The 17,967-nt window shown below is 35.1% G+C and overlaps 1 protein-coding gene across 1 annotated transcript in view; it reads right to left on the bottom strand.

Annotated features, from left to right (window-relative positions):
• Positions 1-11,496: 11,496 nt before the first annotated feature.
• Positions 11,497-17,967, bottom strand: part of UBE2D1 (ubiquitin conjugating enzyme E2 D1) — a 32,296-nt gene continuing 25,825 nt past the window's right edge. Inside the window, exons 4-7 of the mRNA XM_047072808.1 lie at positions 17,364-17,441; positions 15,946-16,051; positions 13,113-13,206; positions 11,497-12,374 (exon numbers count right to left, since the gene is read on the bottom strand). Coding sequence (XP_046928764.1) covers positions 12,329-12,374; positions 13,113-13,206; positions 15,946-16,051; positions 17,364-17,441 — 324 coding nt within the window. The 3' untranslated portion in view covers positions 11,497-12,328. The remainder of the gene's footprint in view (positions 12,375-13,112; positions 13,207-15,945; positions 16,052-17,363; positions 17,442-17,967) is intronic.

Genomic DNA, 17,967 nt, shown 5'->3' with positions numbered 1-17,967 from the left:
AAACAAATTCTGGAACTGAAGAATTCAATGAATGAAATGCAAAATGCTATGGAGAGCATCAACATCATAATGAACAAACAGAAGAAAGAACCTGTGAGTCAGAAGACAAGACCTTTGATGTTATTTAGATGGAGAACAACAACAACCACAATAAAAACAATGGAAAAGAATGAAGAAAGCCTACATAATCTATGGGATATCATACGAAGAAACATTCTGAAAATTATCGAAGTTCTAAAAGGAGAAGAGAAGGAGAAGGGGAAGAAAGCTTAAAGAAATAATTGCTGAGAAATTTCTAAATCTGGGGATATTTGGATTTCCAAGTTCATGAAGCTCATAGATCACCAAAGACCTTGAGGTCTTTCATCCATTTTGAATTTATTTTTATGTATGGTGTAAAAAAGTGGTCTAGTTTCATTCTTTTACATGTCGTCATCCAGTTTTCTCAACACCATTTGTTGAAGAGACTGTCTTTTGTCCATGGATAATCTTTCCTGCTTTGTTGAAGATGAGTTGGCCATAAAGTTATGGGTTCATTTTTGGGTTTTCTATTCTGTTCCATTGACCTATGTGTCTGTTTATGTGCCAATACCATACTTCCTTGATCACTACAGCTTTGTAATATAACTTGAAGTCCAAAATTGTGAAGCCTCCAGCTTTTTTTTTTTTTTCAAGATTGCTTTGGCTATTTGGGATCTTTTGTGGTTCCATATAAATTTGGGGATTGTTTGTTCTAACTCTGAGAAAAATGCTGGTGGTATTTTGATAGGGATTGCATTAGATGTATAGATTGCTTTGGATAGTATAGGCATTTTAACAATATTTGTTCTTCCAATCCATGAGCATAGAATATTTTCCCATTTCTTTTTTGTGTCATTTCCAATTCCTTTTATCAGTATTTTATAGTTTTCAGAATACAGATCTTTTATCTCTTTGGCTAGGTTTATTCCAAAGTATCTTAAGGTTTTTGGTGCAGTTGTAAGTGGGATTTATTTCTTGATTTCTCCTGCTGCTCACTATTGGTATATAGAAATGCAACTGATTTCTGGATATTGAATGTGTCCTGTGACTTTAGTGAATTCGTTTATCAGTTCTAGCAATTATTTTGTGAAGTCTTTTGGATTTTCTGCAAATGTCATCTGCAAATAGTAAAAGTTTGACTTCTTCCTTGCTGATTTGGATGACTTTTCTTTGTGTTGTCTGATTGCTGAGGCTAAGACTTCCAGTACTGTGTTAAATAAAGAGTGGGCATCCCTGTGTTGTTCCTGACAATAGAGGAAGAGCTCTGTTTTTCCCCACTGAGGATGGGTTTTTCATATGTGACCTTTATTATGTTGAGGTATGTTCCCTTTTTCTCTACTTTTTTGAGGATTTCTGTCATGAATGGATGTTGTACTTTGCCAAATACTTCTGCATCCATTGAGAGGATCATATGGTTCTTTTCTTAATGTGGTATATCACATTGATTGATTTGTGAATATTGAACCACCCTCGCAAACCAGGAATAAATCCCACTTGATCATGGTGAATGATTATTTTAATGTACTATTGGATTGATTTGCTAGTATTTTGTTTAGAATTTTTGCATCTGTGTTCATCAGGGATATTGGCCTGTAATTTTCTTTGTTTTAGTGGGGTCTCTGTCTGATTTTGGACTCAGTATAATGTTGGCCTCTAGAATGACTTTGGAAGTTTTTCTTCCATGTCTACTTTCTGGAATAGTTTGAAAGAATAGGTATTAACTCCTATCTATCTATTATCTATCTATCTATCTATCTATCTATCTATCTATCATCTAGCTAGCTAGCTATAATTAATTTTATTTATTTTTAAAGATCTTATTTTTAAGTAATCTCTACACCCAACATGGGGCTCAAACTCATAACCTCAAATTCAAGAGTCACATGCTCCACTGACTGAGCCAGATACATGCCCCAGTATTGACTCTTCTTCAAATGTTTGGAAGAATTCCCCTGTGAAGCCATCTGGTCTTGGACTTTTGTTTGTTGGGAGATTTTTGATTACTGATTCAATTTCTTTGCTAGTTATTGTTCTGTTCATATTTTCTATCTCTTCCTGTTTCAGTTTTTGTAATTTATATGTTTCTAGGAATTTATCCATTTCTTCTACATTGCCCAATATGTTGACATATAACTTTTCATAATATTCTCTTATAATTGTTCAGATCTCTGTGGTGTTGGTTGTTGTTTCTCCTCTCTCATTTGTGATCTTTTCTTTTTGATAAGTCTGGCTAGGAGGTTATCAATTTTATTTTTTCAAAGAATCAGCTCCTGGTTTCATTGATCTGTTCTGTTGTTTTTTTTTTTTAAGTAGTTTCGTTATCATTTATTTCTGCTCTAATCTTTATTATTTCCCTTATTCTGCTGGTTTTAGGCTTCATTTGGTGCTTTTTTTCTAGCTTCTTTAGTTGTAAGTTTAGGTTGTTTATTTGAGATTTTTCTTGCTTATTGATGTAGGACTGTATTGCTATATGCTTCCCTCTTATGACCCCCTTGCTGCAACCCTTAGGACCATCATGTTTTCATTTTCATTTGTGCCCATGTATTTTTTTTTATTTCTTCTTTAATTTCCTAGTTGACCCATTCATTCTTTAGTAGCATGTTGTTTAAGCTCCATGTATATGTGGTCTTTCCATTTTTTTTTTGTGGTTGACTTCAATTTTCATAACATTGTGGTCAGAAAATACGCATGGTATCATCTCCATCTTTTTGTCCTTGTTGAAGTCTGATTTTTGACTTAGTATGTGATCTATTCTGGAGGACATCCCATGTGCACTTGAAAAGAATGTATATTATGCTGTTTTAGGATGAATTGTTCTGAATATATCTGTTAAGTCCATCTGGTTGAGTGTCTCATTCAAAGCCCTGTTTCCTTGTTGATTTTCTGTTTACATCATGTATCATTGTTGTAAGATGGCTATTGAAGTCTCCTATTATTGTATTATTATCTATGAGTTGCTTTATGTTTGTTACTAATTATTTAACATATTTGGATGCTCTCAAGTTGGTAGCATAAATATTTACAATTGTTAGAATCTTATTGGATAGTCCCCTTTATTATGACATAGTGCGCTTCTTCATCTCTTATTATATAGTCTTTGTTTTAAAATCTAGTTTGGGGGCGCCTGGGTGGCGCAGTCGGTTAAGCGTCCGACTTCAGCCAGGTCACGATCTCACGGTCCGTGAGTTCGAGCCCCGCGTCAGGCTCTGGGCTGATGGCTCAGAGCCTGGAGCCTGTTTCCCATTCTGTGTCTCCCTCTCTCTCTGCCCCTCCCCCGTTCATGCTCTGTCTCTCTCTGTCCCAAAAATAAATAAACGTTGAAAAAAAAATTTTTTTAAATCTAGTTTGTCTGATATAAGTATTACTACTCTGGCTTTCTTTTGACATCCACTTGAATGGTAAGTGTTTCTCTATGCCCTCACTTTCAATCTGCAGGTGTCTTTAGGTCTAAAATGAGTCTCTTGTAGGCAGTATATAGATGGGTCTTGTTTTCTATCCAATATGATACCCTTGTCTTTTAATTTGAACATTTAGTCCATTTACATTGAGTAATTATTGGTAGATGTGTATTTAGTGCCATTTTATTACTTGTTGTTTTGTTGTTTCTGGAGATTTTCTTTGTTCTTTTCTAGTCTTTGTCACTTTTGGTCTTTCCTTCCCATTCAATTAGTCCGCTTTAATATTTCTTGTAGGACTGGTTTAGTGGTCAAGAACTCCTTTAGTTTTTGTTTTTCTGGGAAACTATCTCTCCTTCCATTCTGAATAATAGACTTCCTGGATCGAGTATTCTTGGCTATAGATTTCCCCCATTCAGCATGTTGGATATATCATGCCACTCACTTCTGGCTTTCCTAGTTTCTATGGAGAGATCTGCACCTAGCCTTATGGGTCCTTCCTTGTAAGTTAGGGACTTCTTTTGTCTTGCTGCTTTAGGATCTTTTCTTTATCACTATATTTTGAAAATTTAAGTATGATATGTCTTGGTGTTGGCCTGCTTTTGTTGATCACGATGGGAGTTCTCTGTGCATCCTGGATTTGGATATCTGTTTCCTCCCCCAAATTAGGGAAGTTTTCTGCTATTATTTTTTCAAATAAACCTTCTGCCCCCCTTTTCTGTCTTGTTCTGGGACTCCTATGATACAAATGTTATTATGCTTGATGGAGTCAGAGTTCCCTTACTCTACTCTTGTGATCCATCATTCTTCTTTCTCTCTTTTGTTCAGCTTTATTATTTTTCATAATTCTATCTTCTATATTACTTATTCATTCCTCCACTTCTTCCATGCTTGTATTTATTATGTCCATCTGTTTTGAATCTCAGCTATTGCATTTTTCTTTTCTGTTTTAATTCTATCTCTGCAGTAAGGGTCTCTCTGATGTTTTCCAAGCTTTTCTCAAGCCCACCAAGTATTCTTATGATTGTTGCTTTAAATTCTCCATCAGGCATATTACTTATATCTGTTTCACTTAGATCCTTGGCCCTGACCTTTTCTTGTTCTTTCTTTTGGGATGAATTCCTCCATTGTGGCATTTTGTGTTTCTTGCTCCTGAGAGTGATGTCTTTATAAAGAAGGGGTCATATAGTGTCCAGGGCCTGGTGCTTCAGAGAATGTCTGATGTGTGCTGTGTGCACTCTGCTGATGTGTTTTGGCAGCCTGTTCCTCAGGTCAGTCATATGCAGAGGTTCTCCTTGCCAGGAGTGGGTATTTTTGGACCTTGGCCAGAGTATGATGAGTTTTAACTAGGGGTACTATGGTCTCCTTGTTAAATGAGACCTGATGATACTTCCACTAGAACTGAAGCCTTGTAGAACTCTATGGTGGTAGGCAAGGTGCATGCATGGTTTGTTCTATTCTTCTGGAGAAGGGGCCTGTTGCTCTAGTCCCTAGGCACACTTGCCTGAAAAAAAGCAGTATCAGCAGAGCACAGCAGGGCAGGACTTGCTGTAAGCCAGTTAGGCAACCAGTGTTTGTGTTGTGCTGTTTATTGAAGTTGGTTGATGCTGAGGGGTGGGGAAGGGAAATGGCACCAGCCAGCTGCTTTGTCCCCTAGAGGGGAGCCCATGCTTCTTGCTCTCAGGGAAGCACTCCCAGAAGAGTGAATAATTTCCCCTCCTGCATCCCAGGCATTTTTCAGATCATTGTTTTCATGCTGTCTCTGGGTTGCTTGCCCACCTGAAGCAGAACAGTGCACTTTGGGCTCTATCCCAGCCAAGCCTGGTGACTTTATAACTCCAAACTTTAGGGTCCTTGAAGGGCAGGGATACTTGCACTAGTCTTCTGGGGGTGGGTCTCACCATGCTGCAACTGATGCAGGTTTGACCAACAAGGGCAGTGGCACTCAAGTTCAGGGGTATGGGATTTGGAACAAAGCAGACTAAACAGCCAGTATCTGGGTTAGTGGTCCTCAGCAGGTCTCTGCACCTATTCTGAGGAGCAGGGGGGGGGGGAATGGTGCCCCCCTCATTCTTTGGTCCCAGGAGAGGCTTCTCTGTGAATGCTACCTCTCACAGATGCACTCCAAGCAGAGCAAACATTCTCTTCCCGCACACCTTAGGAGATCTTCAGATCATGCCCTCTGCCCCGAGGTTGCTTGCATGCCTTCTCTCCTGGAGCAGGGCAACACCTTCAGTGATCTATCCCAGCCAAACCTGCTGACATCTGAAACTCCAGTCTTTGACCCCAATGGTTGCAAAAACTCATGAAAATATCAGTGCCTCTCGTTTTCCCAGCCACTGGCTTTGGGGAGGTGTTCTCCTTATGCATATCCCTGTGCACTCCATTCTGTCTTGCCTTTCTCCTCGACCAGGGCTCCCTCCCCTCCGCAGCACTTACAATTTGTTTCTTCTCCCACTTCCTTCCTGTGGCTGACCTCTTCTCTCTGTCTAGTTGTGCAGTTTGTTCTGTCAGTCCTCAGGTCAATCTTGGATATTCAGCATTATTTGATAGTTATCTAATTGTGTTTGAGGATGAGCCAAGCCTAGGGTCCTCCTCCTATGCCACCATCTAGCTCCCACCAGAAGTCAGCGGTTTTAGAAGAGGATAATGCATCTCAAAGGGGGTTTAGTCCAGAAATGTAGAGATAACTTAACATTTGAACATCAGTTAACGTAATTCATACTACATTGAGAAAAGGGATAAAAAGCACAATAATAATCTTGATTGATGTAGAAAAAGTACTCAATAAAACTTAACATGTAACTCAACAGTGGTAAAAATTATCCATAAATTAGCAATAGATGGTAATTTAGTAATAAACAGACATCATATTTAATACTGAAAAGATGAAAGCATTCCCTCAGAAATCAAGAAAGGATGCTTGCTGTCATTTTTATTCAGCATGATACTGGAGGTCATAGCTAATGCAACAAGGAAAGAAAAGGAAATAAGAGACATATATATTAGAAATGAGGAAGTTATCACTATTGACAGGTTACATAAATATAATTGCAGAAAACCTTAAAATTCTACAAACCATTAAAAAGGAATTGAACAAGGTTGCCAGATACAAGGAAAATATTATAAATTGATCTCTATACAGTAAGAACATAGAAAATGAGAAACATTTTAATACATTTTAAAAATCAGATACTAGGAATAAATCCAGTGAAAAATATGCAATACCTCTATGCATAAAACTATAAAACATTCAACCATTAAACATGAATATATATTCATGTAATGGAGGAATTCATAAGATATGGTAGTGACCCCAGATTTTCTCATGGAAAGGTGGGAGTCTATGTCACCTTCCCTTTGAGAGGGCTTATAACTGCTTCAACCAATGAAGTACAGCAGAAGTGACACTGTAACTTCAAAGGTTAGATCATAAAAGGTCATGCAGCTTTCTCCTGTTCTCTTGGAACACTGCTCCCCAGATGCTCCCTCTTAGAGCTGAGCTGCCATATTGTGAGAAGTTCAAGTCACATAGAAAGTCTTTTAATAAGTGCTCTAGTAGACAATACTTGTCCAGATGCCAACATCTGAGTGAAGAAACCTCCTGATGGTTTAAGCGTCCAGTCCCTAGTTGCCCCCAACTGAGGCCTAAGTATCATGGAATAGATAAGCCATCCCTACTGTGCCCCATCCCAAATCCTTACCAACAGAATCCATGAGCATAATAAAAAAGGTTTTTCCTTTACACTACTTAATTTGGGGTTATTTGTCATTCAACAATAAATAACCAGAACAAAAGCTGTCTTTACTAAAACCTCTCTATAGATTCAATACAATCCCAATTAAAATCTCAGCAGAAGTGGAAAAGCTGACCCTGAGATGCATTTGGAACCACAAGGGACATGAAGAGTCAAACTATCACAAAAGAACAAATTTGGAAGACCCATAATTCCTGATTTCAGAAGTTACTACAAAGCTACAGTAATTAATATAGTATGGTACTAACATGAAGCATGTAGATCTTAGAATATAGAGTCCAGAAATAAACCTGTGTCTAGTTGATTTTCAACAAGAGTACCATGACCATTCAAAGGGAAAGAAAAGTCTTTTCAACAAACGGTGCAGGCCTGATCTTTAGAAGGGCTTGCTTACAAGATTGACCCTCAGCAGGCATCTAGAACTTGGTTTTGAAATTTTCTTTATGTGCAAAGGTTGTATAGGCTGTGCTAGCCTGATAAGACTGTTTAAAAAACAATATGATTTATGGTGAATACTTGCTTTTCTTTTGGGAGATTAGGATTTTGGAGGGCAAAATGTGCCTATATGATTTAGTCTCCAATAAAAACCCTGGACTTTGAATTTTAAACAGGTTTCCCTGGGGAGAAACAGTGTGCCCAGATTAATGCATTGTTGGAGGGAGTGCACTCAATGTGGCCCCTTCAAGGACAGCGTAGGAAGCCTGAACATGGATTCCTCTAGACTCTAGTCTTTTCCTCTTTCTGATCCAGCTGTGTATCTTCACTGTGTCACTATAATAAATTTTAGGTAGGAGTATGATCACATGCTTAGTCTTATGAATTACATTGACACGTTGAATGTGTGGGTGCTCACGGGACTGCTAAAATGAGTGGGTCAGAAGTGCTAACACAAGTGGTGTCACAACTGTTTCTCATAATATGTATATTAAGAATTTACAATACTGTATTTCATACACAGCTCATCGTGATCCTTTGCACTAAAGAGATTGTCACACAAATAAATTATATGGGGAAAGCATAACTCAGAATAATAAAGGCAACTTCCTCCTGAGGTAAAAAAGGCACATCCCTTCCTCTACAAGTAGAACCTAATAGAGTGCTAAAGTAAGTTTTTAAAGAAATATATCTTATTGTATAAAAATGCCTCCAAATGCTAATAGTTTTAGGTGAATATTCCCTCCTCATTTATAATTTAAAACTACATTCTTTTTTTTTTTAATTTTTTTTTCAATGTTTATTTTTTATTTTTGGGACAGAGAGAGACAGAGCATGAACGGGGGAGGGGCAGAGAGGGAGACACAGAATCGGAAACAGGCTCCAGGCTCTGAGCCATCAGCCCAGAGCCTGACGCGGGGCTCGAACTCCCGGACCGCGAGATCGTGACCTGGCTGAAGTCGGACGCTTAACCGACTGCGCCACCCAGGCGCCCCTAAAACTACATTCTTATATATAACAGGATAATGGCAGCAGAAATTTAAATGTAATATAATACAACTAAGTGATTTAATGCTTAGGTTGTCCTGAAGATACTTTTACACTAGATTATTTCTACAACCAAAAACATCAGCTGTCCACAAATTTTTAATTGTCACTACTACTGAAAAAACTTCTGGTGAAAGCACATCAATTGTGTAGGAAGTTTGCCAACATCACTCAACGCACACACACACACACACTAGTTATCTATACATAGCAATTTTTACAAGTGAAATTAGATGAATCTTCTCTCATCTGTGCAACTATTAGAACTATTAGAGAAGCACTATTAAAAAAATGAGAACGGGGCACCTGGGCGGCTCAGTCGGTTGAGCAACTGATTTCTGCACAGGTTATGACCTCACAGTTCGTGGGTTCAAGCCCCGCGTCAGGCTGTGCTGACAGCTCAAAGCCTGGAGCCTGCTTTGGATTCTGTGTCTCCCTCTCCCTCTGTTCCTCCCCTGCTCGTTCTCTGTCTCTCAAAAATAGATAAACGTTAAAAAAAAAAAAAATGAGAACTTTAGGGTTGTTTGGTGGCTCAGTCGGTTAAGTGTCAGACTTCAGCTCAGGTCATGATCTCCCGGCTTCTGAGTTCGAGCCCGTGTAGGGTCTATTCTGACGGCTCAGAGCCTGGAGCCTGCTTGGATTCTGTCTCCCTCTCTCTGCCCCTCCCCCACTCACACTCTGTCTCTCTCAAATTAAATAAACATAATAAACAAAAAAATTTTTAATGAGAACTTTCACAAATGACCTGCATTATCCTTTAGGGCTAATGAATTGCATTTAAGCCTCTGTTTTAAGCAAACATTTTTTGAAAATCCTACTTTGGTAGAGTAGGATACTCTATCAAACCAACAATCTCTTTCATGACCAACAATCTCTTTTAATCTAAGAGGAAAATTAATATCCCCAATCTTTCCATCTTAAAAATACAGAACTGTGAGAGCAGGATCCTGCATAACATCAATGACTGAATCATATACAAAGATAAACAGATCACTGTGATAAAGTAATAAAAGAAATAAACTACGTGACATTTTTTTCAAGTTTTTTTAGAAGTTACTCTTTTGAATATTAACTTTCAGGGTTCCTCTTGTTTCTGTGTTTCTTTCTCACCTGATGCTTTATGATCCTTTGCAATTTATAAGTAGTTGATCTACAAAGTAAATTTTTCACTTTCCTTAAACAGTTTAAGGATCGGGGCAAGGGGGTAACTTAAAGCAAAAATGAATAATCATATATGGTTTACATAGGTAGGTGTAAAGCCTGTACCGCAGGAACCACATGCTTTTTAGTTGGGGGATGCAAGTCAGGTTACCCTTAAAACTTGTATTACTGATTTACTATATGTGGCAGTTACAAGTGTCCAGAATCCAATTTGAATATGGTTTCCAACTGTCTTGGACCACCCAAGACTTCAAAAGGTTAAAATCCTAAATCTCCAAAGACTATTCATTTTCCTCACTCCAAAGCAGTCCCTAAATTAATGGTTAATCCATGGAGGAAGTTCCCTGCTTTGAACTTGCAGTTGTACAAGGTAATTGATGCACTCTTTGTCAGAATTAAGCAAAAACAACACAACCAAAATGGTGACCTGGCTAATCATTATGCCACTGTTGAACTCTTAAGGTTTTTATTTAATTATGGTAACTTGTGTTCACTCTTCCAGAATCTGGTCGTATAATTCAGATGTAAGCAAAGGCAAACAAGAGTTAGACGACTTTCAAAAACTTTAATAAAGAAAAAAAAAAGCCACTTCCAAAAATAAATGCCACACAAATCAAAGTTTTAAAAAAGTGGAAGATATTCAAGAAACAAAATCCTTTACTATCAAAATACACTAAATACTGAAATCTAATGATGTTGAGTGTTCAAATTCTGGGTGAATGTAGCTTATAATCATATAGGTAGTAAAGCAGTGTTTTTCATGATATGTCTGTTTCAAGACATTACTTAATAGTACTTTTTAAGCCTCTATTTTCTTAAACATCCACTTCACAATTCATTTAATTATTTTTACATTCATTTATAAAAACACATTTTCTAACAACAGGTTATTTTGTGCTTTAATAATAATGATCCATGATAAAATACTTAAGTGATTTAAATGCTTTGCTAATGACTACATCAATCACAGATTCTTGTACACTTACACAGCTACTGCAATAATCCAAAGAGCTACAACTCTTCTTAAAAATGACACCCACTCAAGTTTGGTAAGCATGCTAAATAATTAGAAATGTATTTTTTTCAAGTTAAAACATTAAACTTTCTAGCTTTCTTTAAAATCTGCAAAGATAACCTGTTTATTTAAATCACTTTTTAACTGGAAATTTATAAAAACAGAGGAAAGCATCATTTTAGAATTTTCTTTATAACATCTTTAGTAAAAAATGGATGTCCTCTTTCAAACTGTGATGACACCAAATGATAAAAATTCTAGCTTTTAAAATGTTAAGAGATACAATGTCTATTTCATCTAGAGGGGCATTTTAATGAATTAAACTAATGTATTTTTCAGGTCTATACTTTCGTCAATGTGGGTGACACTGCCTTATACTCATCACAGTACTTTAGTAAATAATCTATTTAAAATGTGATCCAAGACAAACCTCAGCGTATTCTAAATTCTCTTCTATAACAAGGGACCAATGTATATCATCCTCTAGACTTTTAATACAGTAAACAGATACAAACCTAAAGAAATAGAATTTTTAAAATCAATGGCAATTAATGCTAAACACAACAGACCTCATTCCCACAATTTGGAATTAATTTTCATGCAAAATTTTATAGTTTTTATCCTTACTTATAGATAATTTATTTCTTTAAGTAATCAAGACAAATAGTAGAAAAAGCATTTTATTTATATGGAAAAAGCTACATTAATATCTGTAAAAGATGTCAATATAATATTGCCTATACAGAAAAAAAAATTCAAATGTGAATAGCAACAAATAAAAGTTACACATCTTCCTACTTAGCAGTGCAATTAATTCACATTGCAATAAAGTTAAGTCAAGTATAACAAAATCAAAACAAGTGTTTCTCCATAATCAGGATACTGAGAATTACAGTGTAAAGATCATTTCAGGTTTAAGAAATCTGCACTCAATCTACAGAATACCCTAAAACAAGGGAGACAGACAGTTAATTCATTTAATTACCAGTTGTTGGGTTTTTTCAATACTGTTCACAGGAAAAAGGTAACGAGTTTAGGTACATGTACATAGAATATATTTAGTCTATACAGTAAAAAAATACAAATTATAAAGTGAGCTAACAAAGAATGAAATCTGAATACAGATTTATAAAACTGATAACATCTTAGACAACACATACAGTATTTCTCATGTAAAAACATCTAGTTTCAGCAAAAAATAATTTGGTTGCTTTTCAGATGCACTGCAGATCTTGTAAGCTGAAGATGCAGATGTCCAAGTATCTTAAAAACCATAATAAATGTCTTTCTCAATGCATACAAAATGACAAATGCTCTCATCACAGTCTTAAGGATATTTTTGGAAGTCTGTCTTGCTTCAGAAATACATGTAAAATGGATAAAAATCAAAGATTTCATGGTACAATGAAACAGTAAACAGTGCTCAATTTACCGCTAATGTTGAAAAAAACCTAGATTTTACAGTACTCTGGTATATATGAAAATTTTTTTTGTTTTTACATTGCATATTTCTGAGTCCATTCTCTTGCATGTCTGTTGTATCTGTGGGCATACAAAAGGGATATAGTAAAAACATACAAATTGAACCTTTTAGAAGACCTATTTTATATAAAACTGTATATTCTACCATCTTATACTTAATTGCAATAATCGTTCATATGCCAATTATTGGGTCAATGTTAGACCATACATTAAATAAAACAGAAAACAAGTGATTTTTTAACTGATGGATTTCTCTACAACCAATATAAAAAAATACCTAAGTTATAAACAAAAAAATGAAGAAACCAATTTCTAACAAATCTATAAAAGCCAACCCTGAATGGGCATTAATCTGTAAACTGTAAATGAATCAATGGTACCAGCAAAATGAGGCAGCTTGAAAATTAGGTCAGGGTGGAGGCAGTTAGGGATATCTTCTCTTCTGGGGAGAAGATAAGGAATATAGTATTCAATGCTTTCCAATTATCAAATACTTTTATTTTAAATTTATTACCTAGAACTATGTATAGTTCTTTCTATCAAAAAACATGACATATCATGCAAATATAAACATGTACTATTAAATAGTAAAGGATTAAACACTATGTAGGAAGGAACAATATTTTTTATAAAAATATTTTTAAAAGATTTAAAAAAGATTTTTAAAAAATTTTTAAAGGAACAATATCTTCCTTAATAAGCACAATTAAATGGACTTAAATATATTAATAATACTTATGTTTTGGCAGACTACCTAGAAATACTTCTAAGCAGAAACTAATATAAGTAAACACTTACTTTTCTTTGTCTGATTTATAGATTTGTGCAATATCTGGTACTAAGGGGTCATCGGGATTAGGATCACAAAGTAGAGAACATATGGACAATAAAACTAGATTGAAAAGAGAACATCACATTAGATAATGATCTATTTTATACAATCACATGTATGAAAATGACTTTACTGAATACAGACAATGAACTTACAAAGAAAACAAAATAAAATAAACATTAAATTACATTTTAGATTATCTTTGGTTAGGAGCAAGTATTTTTAATATTTAAAATTATAAAATTACCATACAATGTATATAACAAAAAATTACTAAAACTTTTGAAGTTTTAAATTCTATTTGAATTTGTACTTATTTAAAAAATGTGCATCTCTAAAGTAACTATTAACAACATTTAAACTCGAGAGTTCTCTACAAAAATATTTTTAGGTAATACGTATACACCCCAAATATGGTACCTAATCAAAACATTGTTAGAATGTATCCTAACTTTAGATATTTCTTAGAGATATTTTTGTATTTTAATGAGAAAATTATCTAATGCAGAAGATCTATGTTCTAATCAATTCAAATTAAAGCAATCAAATTACAGTTAACAGTCCACAAACCATTTCGGACTCATGTTTATGCACTTTTTTACTTTGACTTGGTGCTATAGTTTGCCTACCAAGAAGAAACATTTGTCAGATTTTTTAATGAATCTTTTATTCCATACACATTTGTATCACTCATTTAAACATAATGTGAACAGTTATCAACACATAGCTTGTATAGTATATTAAAATATAAGTGAAAATTGAAAAAGTAGTTGTTTACTGCCATGTCAAAATACAAATTCAAACAGCTACATTTAAAAAAAAATCTAAGTATCTGAAAAAGTAAGGAACAAGGACTCTGGTTCCTCATTTGTCTGCTTCAATTGCATGCTACCACTTCTGAGGGGGTACAAGGAGTCTTTGGAATAATATTTCATCTTCACCCACCTCTATGTTCCTTTACCTTTTCCTACTCTTACAAATCCACAAGTGAATGTATAAAGCAGAGTTAATTCTTAAATGATACAGACAAGGGGTTGCTCAGGGCTAATGAGAAAACTAATATTTTATTCATCTTCCTTATCTGCCCAGTGAAATTTTATGCCTTGTATATTAAACCAATAGGGTAGATTATCTGGGCCCACATCCCTAGAAAGTTTCCATACTAAACTCATGATAAAAAGCAAAATAAACCATTTAAAATATTAAAAAGTGAAAAATGCACAAATGAGCAAAAGTATAAGCTACCCTATAAAATAACCAAGAGGGAAGTTCTTCATTCCCCACTCTTGCTGTCAAGAGCCAGGTGCCCTGATTTCACGATCATGCACACAAATCAAATGTTTTAAGATAAGGAAAAAGGTAGTAATAGTTAACAGTCATTTGAGTGCTTACTATGTGCCAGATGCATAGTGACCTTATATGGTAATACTATTATAATCCCCATTTTACAGATGAGGAAACTGAGGCTATTAGAAATTCTTCTTAAAGGATAGTTTCCAGAAGCCAACCATACTAATTAATATTTATAAAAAGCTGCAAGAGTTAGGAGATAAATGCTTAACATCTGGCAGTCTGCCATTTCTTTTATATGTGTAAGTACTTAAGCACTTATGCCAAATGAATTTCATTTTGTGATACCATTCCAGGAAAAGAGTATATTAATTTGAATAACCCTTCGACAGAAAATTTTTCCTACATCTACTGCATAACAGTTACACTATGTGAGATTTTTAAAAAAGACACTAGAATCGACATGAACATTTTAAACAAATATTTTAGGTCAGAAAAGCTGCCAGTCATAATAACTAGCTGACCTGAAGGGCTACTACTTACCTAATATTTGAAATAATTATGGCTGTGGATGCTGCTTCCTATAATCCTTATCACTTTTATAAAAAATAAGTTAAACATTCAGGTAGCATTTATTTAAAAGACATTTTAAATGACCATAGATTCCTCCCCTGAATCCTTCAAGAGAAGTAAGTTTTCCTAAATTTTAAAAAAATTTTACAAAAAGGGAAAACTACCAAGTTACTTCAGGGGCAGATGCTTCTAACTCAAAACAATATTTTGAACAGTCAGGTTCTCTTCTGCTAGAGAAACAAGACATGAATTAAGAGGGCTGGCACAGCAAATAGTATTGGCTAATAACAAAAAGGCTTCAGACAGTCTAGGGTACATATCTGATAATTTAGCAAAGAACAAAACTATATATCTGTGAAAGATGAGAATCCGCAGGGATTAGGTTATCAGTCATTACAATAATGTTATTGATTATTCAAAGTTTAGACTAACATGCTAAATGTAGAGCATTATTCTAAAGAGTGAAATGTGTCATTCATTTTAAATCAGTTATCAGCCTACTCAGGTATTTCCTAGATGAAGTAAAAGATACAAAGCTTTACTCATTACATCAACAATCCCACATAATAAATGAGGCAGCTGGTCCCAAAATCTTATTTTTACTCTATCTCTGTCTCTCTCTTTAAAGCCCAAACTAAAGGGGCAAAATGTCAACAGGCTTATCCAAATTTCTAGCTCTAACATTTAAGATTTCTCTCATTTTATCATTTATATTTGCCCATCAACCCCTCCCCATAAGTTAACTGCTAAAAGCAAAAGAGTAATAGAAGAACTAGGTAAGAAAAGCAAAATCAAAGCAGGAGAAAACACAGATTATTTTTTTTTTTAACTTTAGTCCCTGAATACTTCTGCTAATACTTCCCTAAATATTTAGTCCCTAAATATTTTTTCTGTCTCAATGTTATCAGCTGTTATAAATCTGATAAATAAAATTACCTTTTGATACAGTCAGAGCTGGTGACCATTGTGACCTCAGGATATCAAGACAAATACTTCCATTACTGTTTATGTTTGGATGGTAAATTTTTGTTGTGAAAGCAATCTAAAAACAAAACAAAAATGTGACAATCCATGATCTATGAACAAAGAGAACCAATTTGCTCTAGAATTTTATATGACCTTAGAGGAGAAATGTATTCAACACAAATTGAGCATCTACTTTGTGCATACATAGCTACTGGGAGTATGAAAGCAAAAAGAGTCAGTATCCCCTTTCCCCGCCCCCCCCCCCCCCCGGGGAATTGAGAACTATTTTTGGAATATAATAAATAAGCCTATAATAGCTGGTATGACTGGCTGAGTAGTACCTGAATAATTAACCATGGCTTCCATCATCTCTCAAAGTAATCCTTTTCTTAATTTGAAAATCACTGATACTTACAAGTGATGCCTGGATCTACAAATAGAGTGCTGACATTGTTCCAGAGGGAAGTTGAGGGGCCTCAGCCTGTTACTTATCCTAAGGAATCTGCTAACAATTCTAATCTTCCACAAGAGTTATTGTTATATTGTTTCATACATATAATGTTAATCAGGTGTTCTTAAAAATATAAAATAATTATTTCAAGTGACAGAATTTGTTAACAAATCTGTCCCTCCTTGATGTCACCATCATTTATTTTCTCTTCAGGTCTAGTCTAAATTTAATTTAATAAGAACATGTTTTTATTTTCCCTACCATACTTAATAAAGGGGCTGTGTCATATTTACTTTTGTAGTCCCCAATGTAACAGAACATTGGAGGTGCTCAATAAATTTTTGTTGAATACTTAAGAACTGAGAAATAAGGTCAACTTTGGAAAGATAATCCTCTGAACAGAAAAGTCTGATTTTTGGGGGCACCTGGGTGGCTCAGTCGGTTGAGTGTCCGACTTCGGCTCAGGTCATGATCTCACGGTCTGTGAGTTCGAGCCCCACGTCGGGCTCTATGCTGACAGCTCAGAACCTGGAGCCTGCTTCGGATTCTGTTTCTCCCTCTCTCTCTGCCCCTCCCCCGCTCATGCTCTCTCTCTCTCTCTCTCTCTGTCTCTGTCAAAAATAAACATTAAAAATAAAAATTAAAAAAAAAAAGTCTGATTTTAGATCATTAAAAAATTTCCCAAACTACATATATATCTAATGAGGAGGGGGGAAAAAAAGGTAAAGAAGCTAATTTATAGTATATCAGATACCACCTTTTGTTTTACAGATATAGTCCATTATTTGAGTAAGAAAGCATATTTTAGATTCAGTGATTTTACAGAATAGTTTGAACATGCTAATTTACCCAAAGTCTCTGACATCATGAACATATCTTGGGGTAGAAAGTAAAATCCTTGATAAAGGAGTCACACCAATCATAAAACTAAAAATACCTTTGGTGGCTTAAAAGGATAGTCTGTCGGAAAATGTACAGTGAGAAAGAAGACTCCACCTTGATAGGCGCTATCAGGCTGAAATTACAAATATTTGCATCAGTGTTTGGTTATTATATTTATTTAATAACCTAAGATGATTTCCCCCCAAATATATTTGAAAAAAAAAATGCCATCATTTTGTCATAAGTTCAAATCATTTACCTTGAAAACAGGTTTCCCTTTGCAGGTATGAAGGAAGACAACAATCATGATGGTTAAACATAAAAATCGCACACACACAGTGGTGTGACTTACTCAAACAGGTCTGTTTGTGAGTAAAGAGTTTTAAAGATCAGTATACACGCAAGATTGCTTTGAGAAAAGAAGAATTTTCTGCAACAGTAATCAGTATGGGAAAAAAGGTTAGGGCTATGTTTACCTTTTTATTTATAAAACTTAAGTTCTGATAGTCCTATAAGAAAGGGGCAAGAATAGAGATAAACTAAAAAGACCAAGTTATAAAAAGGAAAGGCTAAGTAACACACAATGCAGACCTCCAATCTTCACTTAGTAACAGTTAAACCCTAAAATTCTATTTTGACTCCTTTATATTTAATTAAAT

This window comes from Lynx rufus, unplaced genomic scaffold (assembly GCF_022079265.1).
Source record: "Lynx rufus isolate CCGP_SWC_20201006 ecotype Redwood Valley unplaced genomic scaffold, mLynRuf1.p SCAF_11, whole genome shotgun sequence".
In the NCBI taxonomy this organism is placed as follows: domain Eukaryota; kingdom Metazoa; phylum Chordata; class Mammalia; order Carnivora; family Felidae; genus Lynx; species Lynx rufus.
This window is presented reverse-complemented; position numbering and strand designations above follow the sequence as displayed.